The following is an 11391-nucleotide window of genomic DNA, read 5'->3' as shown; positions in this document are numbered from 1 at the left end:
TATATAATATATAGCAGTACGGTACAGTAGACCACTGCTCTACCTACCTCTGTGTCGTCAAGTATACTATCCATCCATACCTGTGGTGCATTTCAGTTGTGCGTAGTATATATAGTGGTAGGCCATTGCTATTGATACTGGCATATAATTCCACACATTAAAAAATGGAGAACAAAAATGTGGAGGGTAGAATAGGGAAAGCTCAAGATCGACTTCCACCTCGTGCTGAAGCTGCTGCCACTAGTCATGGCTGAGACGATGAACGCCATCAACGTCGTCTGCCAAGGCCGATGCCCAATGTCATAGTAGAGAGCATGTAAAATCCAAAAAAATAAAGCTCAGTAAAATGACCCAAAAATCTAATTCAAAATCGTCTGAAGAGAAGCGTAAACTTGCCAATGTGCCATTTACGACACGGAGTGGCAAGGAACAGCTGGGGGCCTGGCCTATGTTCATGGCTAGTGGTTCAGCTTCACATGAGGATGGAAGCACTCATCCTCTCGCTAGAAAAAAGAAAAGACTTAAGCTGGCAAAAGCACAGCAAAGAACTGTGCGTTCTTCTAAATCACAAATCCCCAAGAAGAGTCCAATTGCGTCGGTTGCGATGCCTGACCTTCCCAACACTGGACGGGAAGAGCTTGCACCTTCCACCATTTGCACGCCCCCTGCAAGTGCTGGAAGGAGCACCCGCAGTCCAGTTCCTGATGAACACTCTGTGCCTCTCACACACACAGACACACACTCTGTGTCTCTCACATACAGTGACACGTAGTCTGTGTCTCTACACGAACACACACTGTGCCTCTCACTCACACTAACGCGCACTCTGTGCCTCACACTGATGCATACTGTGTGCCTCTCACACACGCTGACATGCACTCTCTGCCTTTCCACGCACTGACGCACCCTCTGTGCCTCACACACACACACTGACGGCACTCTGTGCCTCGCACACACACTGAAACATACTATGTGCCTCTCACACTGACGCACCCTCTGTGCCTCTCACACACACTGACGCACTCTGTGCCTCTCGCACAAACCGATGCTACTCTGTGCCTCTCACACACACTGACGTCACTCTGTGCCTCTCACACACGTAGACACACACTCTGTGCCTCTCGCACACACTGATGCCACTCTGTGCCTATCAAACACACTGACGCACTGTCTGTGCCTCTCACAGACACTGACGCATCCTCTGTGCCTCTCACAAACACTGGCAGACCCTCTGTGCCTCTCACAGACACACAGACGCATTGTGTACCTTTCACAAGGTTTTGTTCATACAGGGCACTAGTTATACACATTTGTGGTGTCTATGCAAAGTCATATCTACATATACTATAGTCAGCGCCAGAGGTTTTCTTGTATTTTATTTGATAATTATGCAATATCATATTTCAATTAAAAAAAGAAAATCTATTTAAAAAAAAACAAAAATGGAGATATTAATGTTTAAAGTGGTTGAAGTTGACGTTTGTGACAGTCTGTTCTGCAGGTAAGGGGATGAGGTGTAATGATTGTACATGGAAAGGTGTTAATCCAAGGAACTGGTCTGGATGCGTTTCTCCATCACCTGTGTGTGATTTCTTCAGCAGACACTCATCGGTGGAAAACACATTAGAATATCGGATAGTAAGATTCATTAGTTTTGCTGGAGCGATCTCACAGCACCTTTTCTGGCCATGTATAGAACAAGTCTTGTGCATGCGTAGACCCACTAACACTGGATTATTGCGTTACTCTGAATCAGGCCCAATAATAATAACTACGAGCACCACGGTGGCATGATGGTGAGTGTGTAGGTGGAATTGCCGGCTACTTAGAGAGCCGCGCGATTTCACACACTTCTTTTGCACCAAGGATAGGGCTTGTTCACATGCCATCTTACAGCGGTGATGGCTACTTTTACAGGCTGGTTTATAGGGGTGGCAAAGATCCACATTTATTTCAGAAAGCCCAATGTGGCCGCTGTGTGTCTAATCAAGCTGTGAAATGTTTGTTTAAGATGCGTAATTCTATGTATTTCCTTCATTTTAATATTTATATAATACACATAGCTGTGTAAATGCCATATATCAACTGAGGCCTCACTGTCCATCAGGATTTGGGGCCAACATCTCATCCTTCGGAACAAATGTTGCATTCAGCACAATGCCAAACTTTTCTCTGAGCAGGTCAGGGATCTCCTCATCGCTGAGTTCTTCGGTGGTCTTCACACTCCCACCGCCCTTGGTATACTCTGTGCTGATCAGCTTGCGTCCGATGTAGGTCAGTCTGCCATCTGGTAGAAGTAGGGAGCAGAGAGATTTGCAAACAAAGAGAGAACTTGGTGAGGTCTGGAGATAGTCACACATCTCCCTGAAGTCCTCAAATCTCCTCTCTTCAAGGGTGAACTTGTACAGGCTCCTCCACTGGTCATTGTCCTCCTTACTTTCTAAGCACCACTCTTCCGCTTCCACCCGTAACCGAAACACACCACTGTCCTGCTCCTCTTCCCATCCTGCCTCCAGAGGAAATGGATCCAGTATTCCATCTCCAAAGCCAACGTCACAAAGCCACCGCCTGCCCTCTAACTCCACACTCAGTATCATGTGGTCAAACTGAGTTCCAAAAACAAAAGTGAATGGGTTCCTTACTTTGGCCGATAGCACCCGCGGCTGGTACCCCAGCTCTTGTAACACCCACAAGAACAGGCCGTTATTCTCAAAACAAAAGCCCCCTCGTCTTCGCAGAACAATTTTCTGATAAATCCAGAGGGTGTCCAGGATAATCTTCTCCCCAATGTGTATACTGAGGCTCTCAAACGGTACAGAGAACAGGTGGCGGCGATGTAGCTCCCGTAGCGCTGAAAGGGACGGTGTGGAGGAACATGGTGTCAATTTGGTGATTCCAATCCGCTGGAGATAGAGGTTCAAATCCATTTCTAGGGATGCCCTGAAATATAATTGTTAAAGTCAAATTAATTCAGTGAATGAAGTAAAGCATTTCCATCCATACTTAAAGCATTATTATTATTTATTACTTGTATTATTATGTTATTATTATTATCTATTGGTGGGATCCAGAAGGAACGGACATAGTTACACCAGCAGCAGATAAAGGAAGACCCCTGACCTAGAGAACATTCAGTTATTAAGAAGTCCTGACTCCTGTATATTTATACAGTATGATATCTAGTGTACAGTATATAACTTGTTCTCTTGTATGTAACCTTTGATCTGCCTACATAAATCAGCCTGAGCGACTTTGGACTTGATGTGTTCTTATTGAAGTCAGATAAGTACTTGGCCACACGTGGCTTAGTAATTAGTGGTGCCTTTGTATATATTTTGGATTATGCAATCACTTTACTTTTATATGTACTAATTCTTTTAGTGCCTGCATGTGTCCGGTGATACATGCCGGTGGTCCTGTATAGAATTTCTTAATGCCATGAATAGCGGATATAAGAAATTATAATATCGGGCCTCTGACCTGATAATGAGCAGACTTGCCCCTAAACAATTGATGTTTCAGCTTTCAAGGGGGCGGGATGTACTAAGCATTACATCCGCTATGCAGTACATCACACCACTTACCACAGACAGATTAATTGCTTATGTACTTACATAAAAGACAGCTCTCCCGATAAGACTCACCAAGAGTCGCCCGGGAGTGCATGCGTAGAGTAACGCAGCGGCTGCGGGGGGGGGGGGGGTGCTGGGAGAGTTCCGATCGGATCCCTCTCAGTGGAAATTGTGAAAAAGAAGCTTATAGGCTTCTATTGGGTAATGCCACCCAAAGATGGTGTTACCCACTGGCTCCAAGTCCCACAGTGCGTCACATTCTGGAGCCTGGTAAATATAGGGATACGGTAAAAATCCAGAAAACTGTATTTTTGGGGTTCCTACCGCAGTTTATCCTTTAGTACATCCCACCTAAGGACACAAGTAATCTGAGGATGAGCTACAGTCATGACAAATGAAAGTGAAATATTTGTGACATTGGAACTGATTCATGTTTGTAAGTAAAGCAAAAAAGCAAGCAACTGGGCAAAACCATGCTGCGCTTTGTGTGAGGCAGATGTAACATGTGCAGAGAGAGTTAGATTTGGGCGGGGGGTGTTCAAACTGAAATCTATACTGCAGTGTAAAAATAAAGCTTGCTAACATCAGTGGGCTACATGCAAAAGCAGCCGGTATTTACCCTGCACAGAAACAATGGTGGTCATTCCGAGTTGTTCGCTCGCTAGCCGCTTTTAGCAGCATTGCACACGCTAAGCCGCCGCCTACTGGGAGTGAATCTTAGCATAGTAAAATTGCGAACGAAAGATTAGCAGAATTGCGAATAGACACTTCTTAGCAGTTTCTGAGTAGCTCGAGACTTACTCGGCAACTGCGATCAGTTCAGTCAGTTTCGTTCCTGGTTTGACGTCACAAACACACCCAGCGTTCGCCCAGACACTCCCCCGTTTATTCAGACACTCCCGCATTTTTCCCAGAAACGGCAGCGTTTTTTCACACACACCCATAAAACGTCCAGTTTCCGCCCAGAAACACCCACTTCCTGTCAATCACATTACGATCACCAGAACGAAGAAAAAACCTTGTAATGCCGTGAGTAAAATACCTAACTGCTTAGCAAATTCACTTGGCGCAGTCGCAGTGCGAACATTGCGTATGCGCAGTTAGCGGAAAATCGCTGCGATGCAAAGAAAATTACTGAGTGAACAACTTGGAATGAGGGCCAATATACATGTATTTGCTCCCCTGGCAGTGCAGCGTGGTGTGTTCCAGATACACAGTTACTTGCTTTATTTGCTTTACTTCCAAAGATGAATCAGTCCCAGAGTTGAGCTGCAGTGAATATTATGTGGCTGAAACTCTGTAATACTCTCTGGCTGAATAATCATTATATGAGCTTGTGCTGGTGTTACTGGCAGAATATGGAGTAGTAAGGTTCTCTCTGTACAGTCCATGTTCCACTGAGCGTTTGTATGGACAGTCTCTGTAAGTGGGGTGTCTCTATAGTGGTAGACAATGATCTAAACTCACCTTCCAAACGCCTAGTCGCTGCCCACGGGGGAGCTGCAAGACCAGCCCTGCAGTTACTTATACCCCCTTCACACTGCACAAATAACCCAGTATCGACCCGGCATATTGGGTGTGAAAGGGGCATAGCCGAAATCGCGGGTCGCCTGACCCGGCAATTCAACCCGGAATAAAGCAGTGTTATACCCGGGTTGAATACTGGGTCAGTGGCTGCGTAAATGGACTCCCGGGTCGATGCGTCCCGGGACCCGTTTACTACAGCAGGGAGAGGCGGCGCAGAGATGATCTCATCTCCCAGCGCCGCCTCCACCTCCGCCCCCCGCTGCTATGGCAACCCGCCCGGCATATTGCCGGGTCGGGGAAGCCTGCAGCAGCGACCAATGCCGGATCCCACCCGGGAAGGACCCGTTTCCAGTTCCTGGGTGGGATCCGGCATTGGCAGTGTGAAAGGGGTATAATTCTGTGCAATGATTCCAGCGACGGAGGTCCCGAAATTGACGTCAGATACCCGCCCTGCAAACGCCCTGCCACGCCTGCATTTTTCCAAACACTGCCAGACACCCATGAACGCCCTCTTCCTGTCAATCTCCTTGCGATCGGCTGTGCGAATGGAATCGTCGCTAGAACCAGTGCAAAACAATGATGCTCTTTTACCCGTACGACGCGCATGTGCATTGCGGTGCATGCGCAGTTTTGCCATTTTTTTACCTGATCGCTGTGCTGCGAAAATCGGCAGCAAGCGATCAACTCTGAATGACCCCCATATACAGTAGGCTGAGTCAGAGAGTCGCTTTCAGTTTAAAATAACCTCTATGACCAAACTCACTGAGCGATAGGTGTAATCCCAGAGTATAGGGCAGTGGCCGCTGTATACAGTATTTATAATTATTCTTCCCCCAATCAAAAAGGGGACTGTGGAGATTCAATGATATAATGAAGATGTTATGTACTAACTTGTAAATCTAATATCCAGTTCAAACATTCCCTAAACGTGTAACAAACACTAAGGGGTCTATTCAGGAAGCAGTGAAAACAGTGAAGTGAGCCAGTGGAGAAGTTGCCCATGGCAACCAATCAGCATTGACGTAACATTTATAATTTGCATACCATACAACTGTACGGAGCAGCTGATTGGTTGCCATGGGCAACTTCTCCAATGTAATTCATTTCCTACCTTCACTTTTCACTACTTTACCTCTCACTACTTTATCTCTCCCTTCATTACCTCTCACTAATTTACCCCTGCTGTTTTCAGCAGCCTCTCACTAACCTATTTTCACTTTTTCACTATATATTTTTTCACTTTTGTGTTGCCCTGGGGTCACTCAGCTGCTTCATTTTTGGGGGGTCCCGCACCCTAGATTTGTACCCCCCAAAAGGTTAGGGACTTGCCCGACTAATGAGGTCACCTGGACGCGGTGGGCAAGCCGTTACTTTTGGCCATAACTATGCGAAGAACCTCGCTCAAAATGCAAAATTTTATTGCAATGATTATTATTAATAAATTGGTAATGTTTGAATTGTGCACCTGCAACCTTTTTCTTTGTATGCAGTACTACTGAAAGGTCTCCGCAGGGTCGCACCTCTCATTACCAGTGTGCACCCCAGGACCCCTCCCTGTACAACTTCTCCACGGGCTCACTTCTCCAAACTTTTCACTGCTTTATGAAAAGTACCCTTACTGTTGGTAACCTTTATTATTCCAGCTATACAGTAGAACTACATGTCCCAGCAAACCCTATCAGTCAATGCAAGCACGGGCTCACTTATCTTGTTGAGGAGGCCAGTGACATATACATTACATGGGCCTCACCTATATCATCTGGGTTAAAGTGCATTGTTGGTGACCATCGATGGTTAACTCACTGATACCCATCCCTACCCACCAGAAAAATACAGTTGCCGGGCCCATTGTAGCAATATGTCCAACCAATGAGTAGGTGTGGTCATTAGCAGGAGGGGTGTGACCGTGCCATAACAGCATGTAATGCATTCCCAGACACCGTACTGTGACCCATCTAGTCTAATAAACCTGACCTATGTTAGGGTTCAAGGACCACCTCTTGGTCTGAACATCAAATACCTTCGAACATCAGTCAGTGGTTCTGTACTTAGCAGCTGGCTGGAGACCAGGAATAATGAGACAACATACAGGAGATATGTAGAAGCTCAGCAGGTCATTTCTGATCTGACTCGTTGCTCTAGGAGCCTTTATTTATACACAAATGAACAAAGGAATAAAGGTATGGCAGTGTGTTAGCCAATCAAAGTACACTGTGTGCAAAGATAAACAATTATTTAATTAAAACCAATTATAGCATTCCTGAATATATTCTTATCACTGTTTTTGCTTATTAATTTAATGAGAAGGCCTTTTTCTTATCGCCATCTGGGCATTAATCTTGAAAGCCTTCTTTCCATTGTCACCAGGACATTCCAAAACATACTCCTTTAATGTTCTCATCACGCAATTAAAGTTTTATCTTAGCCTGGGAGTTAACTAAATGTCCTTGTGACTGCAGCTGGAGAAATCATATTGCTCTTAATTCATTTAAGGAAATTACATATACTAGCTGGCTATGTTCATTGATTATAGCAATGAACATTCTAATCAATACCAAATTATGAAACGTAGAATCACATAACTGCCTATTGGGTTGAAACTTATTATATAGCATTATACATCTTTTAGCTATTAAATACAAAACTTACAACAATTATTAAGATGTTATTAAATTTATAATTGTTCTATTTCCTTCAAAACACTTGAAGGTCCTTTTCTGGGCATCTTCCCAATATCTGGGAATCTTGCCAAAAAATACTATCTAGCAACTATAAAACTGCAGGTGTGAATTCCTTAGCCTAACAAGCTACATATACATGTAGGGAGTCTCTTCCCTGTCAGGTCATCATTTTTTAACAAGCTACTGATTCTTACCATATAATAAACATACTGTTGGCTACAAATACATTTCTGTTAATTGAAAGCATAGTGCTTATGAATCAAGACAAAACCTATACAAAATGAAGTCTTTATGGTTAACGTGTTTTAGCCTCATCACCTATTTTAGTTTAGTTATAATGATAATAATATCAATGGAATCACTAATAGTAGAATAATAATCTGAACCACCTTTAGTTTAATAAATATAATCGGTGATCCTTTAGTCTAATAATAATAACAATAAGTACCCTTTGTGCCTCTCACAGTCACTGATACACTCTCTGTGCCTCTCACACTCTCAGACATACACTCTGTGCCTCTCACACACTGAGGTGTGCTCTGTCGGGCTAATTCAGTAAGGAGCATAAAAAGTACAAATTTGCAAAAACTGTGACCAATCACAAAATTGCGAAAGCATGCCCCAAACGGAGAATCTGCAACACTAATTCAATGTTACAAAAAAAAGTGAAATTTGCAAATTTTGCATTGAGATTTAAAATTCTGCATTTTTTGCAAAAAAACTTACACTTAGTCGCATTTTTTGCATAAAGGTTTCTGATGTCACAATTTAACATCAGCCACACATAACATTGAGCCAAACATGCCTACTGACAGGATGCGTCGAACAACAAGACGAGCTACTTCCGCTGGTGAATCCACAAACGCAGGTGGAAAAAGGAAAAAAAATAGTTTTTTTTATGTTGAAAGTTTCAGGGACAAACGCAGGATTTAGCGAGGGTGGTTTCCGTGGGTGGGTGTTTATGTATATGCGCAGGTATGTGTAATATATATATATATATATATATATATAAAAAACAAGACATGTCCGGCACTCACGCTTATCTGTATTGGTGAAAGTCTGGTGCACAACCTCTCCGTGGAGCATATGGATAAACGATATTGGTGGCACTCAGCGACGAAAAATCAGACGACAACCAACCTGGTTAACAGTCAACGTTTCGGGGACTGCTCCCCTTTATCAAGACACAACCAGCACCTCTGAAAATAACATACATAAATACTGACAATAAACTTACCAAACACCAATCCCGCCATTGTCCGCGCCCCCCCGGACGCCCGACGATGACGTCATGCGCGCAACTGCGAGCACGTGGTCCCCGTCAGCCGTGCGTGGCGCGCGGTCCCGCAGTGTCGTGTACATCGGTTGCCTAGCAACGCCAGTCTGACAGTGCTGAAGTGAGAACCAATCACGGCGCCAGGGGATGGTTGCTAGGCAACCGATGTACACGACACTGCGGGACCGCGCGCCACGCACGGCTGACGGGGACCACGTGCTCGCAGTTGCGCGCATGACGTCATCGTCGGGCGTCCGGGGGGCGCGGACAATGGCGGGATTGGTGTTTGGTAAGTTTATTGTCAGTATTTATGTATGTTATTTTCAGAGGTGCTGGTTGTGTCTTGATAAAGGGGAGCAGTCCCCGAAACGTTGACTGTTAACCAGGTTGGTTGTCGTCTGATTTTTCGTCGCTGAGTGCCACCAATATCGTTTATCTATATATATATATATATATATATATATATACACACACACCAGGGCCGAAACTAGGATTTTTGTCACCCGGGGCAAAACAGTAATCCGGCGCCCCCCCTACACACACACACGCACAGTCAACCAACCCACCACCACGTGTAACTCTGTGAGAAGGCTGACAATGCTATCAGCCAATACCAGCTAACGGGCTATTTCCACTCATGGGTGTCCACGACACCCATAGAGCAGGAATAGAATCTGTGGCCAGCGCAGCGAAGCCCACAAGGGGCTTTTTTACACTCACCCCCTGACGGCATTCTGGCGGCCGGGATCCTGGTGTCGGTATGCTGACCGTGCACCGGCCACGTAACCCCAACCCATATATACTCCATGAGAGCAAAGGGCTGGTAGCTGCTATATAGCTTCTTTTCTAGACATTTAGCTGGACTCAGGGGGTCATTCCGACTCGTTCGTACGCTGCGGTTCATTGCAGCGGTGCGAACGGGTCGGAACTGTGCGTGTGCGGCGGCCGCATTGTGCAGGCGCGTCATTGCCCGGTGACGGCAGTCTCCAAGCAGTGACGCCACGTACGAAGAAAGCGGTCTCAGCGGCAACTGCAAGAAGATTGCCAGGAGGAAGGCGTTTTGGGGCGTCAACTCACCGTTTTCCGGAAGTGGAGATCCGAACGCAGGTGTGTCCAGGCGTTTTGGGGGCGGATGTCTGATGTCAATTCCGGGACCTTCATCGCTGGATCCATCGCACAGGGTGAGTAACTGCAGGGCTAGTCTTGATTTACACAAAACTTTTTTAGCATACCAGGCTGCACAAGTGATCACAGCCCTGCTATGCTATAATACACTTCCCCATAGGCGGCGTCTAGTTGATCGCACGGGCTGCAAAAAGTTGCTATGTGCGATCAACTCGGAATGACCCCCATAGTTAGACATTTGGGCTACAGATGAAATGAAAAAGGAAATAATACCCCATACATTGATACATATGTAAAATCACACACATACATACTGTCACATCTAAACACATACACGCACGCATACATTCACTCCCATACATACAGTCACACACCTGTATACATACATACATACATACATACATAGTGACACACAAGCACGCATACAGATATGTAGTAACACACCTATTCACATACAGTCACACACATGCACAACACATTCATATACACAAACATGTAGTAGTTGCACACACATACAGTGCCCCTTCACTGTGTCACACTCACTATTTAGGCTGTGCTGTGCTGCTCCTTTTCTCCCCTCCTCTCTTCGATGGTGCTGGCTGGCCTGTCACCGTGAGTACAGTGCCGTGTAGCTCCGCCCCTTTTTCGGACCTTAGGCTGCAGTAATTTATTTTTCCAGTTTAGCAGTGCAATAGTGCACTGCTGCGGTGATCAAAGGCAGCAGGGGGGGCTGGGGTAACTTGTTCCATGTGCCCCCTCTTAGGGCACAACAGGCAGCACACGACTGCCCACATAGAAGAAACTGAAAGTAAACTACAGCTCCCGCACAAGGGCTTCTGGGAGCTGTAGTTTATTTTCAATTTCATCACACGGCAGCCTTGTGCTGCTCAGACGAAGGGACCTGTGCGCATCGGGACTCGGAGGGGGTGTAAGCATTGCGGCGCCCCCTCCAATCCGGCGCCCAGGTCACATGCCCCCCTAGCCCCCCCTTAGTTACGGCTCTGCACACACACACACACACACACATATGTACGGAGGCAGGATGGCACTCAAACTGGTAAACCATAGAAAATCAGCACAAGACGCTGAAGCAGTTTGTCAACATTTCAGAGTTAGACTCCTTTAAAAGAGTCTAACTCTGAAACATTGACAAACTGCTTCTGCGTCCTGTGCTGCCTCCGTACACATATTATCTGATTCTGACGGGCAC

At 45.7% G+C, this 11391-nt stretch overlaps 1 protein-coding gene across 2 annotated transcripts; it reads right to left on the bottom strand.

The window, feature by feature from the left end:
• Positions 1 to 1359: 1359 nt before the first annotated feature.
• On the bottom strand, positions 1360 to 11020 carry LOC134945838 (arylamine N-acetyltransferase, pineal gland isozyme NAT-3-like). Of its 2 annotated transcripts, none has more exons than XM_063935354.1 (2): positions 10725 to 11020; positions 1360 to 2940 (listed from the first exon to the last, which is right to left on the bottom strand). In XM_063935354.1, the coding sequence occupies exon 2, from the start codon at positions 2925 to 2927 to the stop codon at positions 2094 to 2096; it is 834 nt and encodes a 277-aa protein (XP_063791424.1). In that variant the 5' UTR covers positions 2928 to 2940; positions 10725 to 11020; the 3' UTR covers positions 1360 to 2093. The 2 variants fall into 2 exon arrangements, with proteins under 2 accessions (XP_063791424.1, XP_063791425.1); XM_063935355.1 differs by lacking the exon at positions 10725 to 11020 and adding an exon at positions 10134 to 10684.
• Between the last annotated feature and the right edge of the window lie 371 nt (positions 11021 to 11391).

The sequence above is a fragment of the Pseudophryne corroboree genome, chromosome 7, assembly GCF_028390025.1.
Source record: "Pseudophryne corroboree isolate aPseCor3 chromosome 7, aPseCor3.hap2, whole genome shotgun sequence".
Taxonomy (NCBI): Eukaryota; Metazoa; Chordata; class Amphibia; order Anura; family Myobatrachidae; genus Pseudophryne; species Pseudophryne corroboree.
The sequence above is the reverse complement of the archived record's forward strand: the minus strand, read 5'-3'. Positions and strand labels throughout refer to the sequence as shown.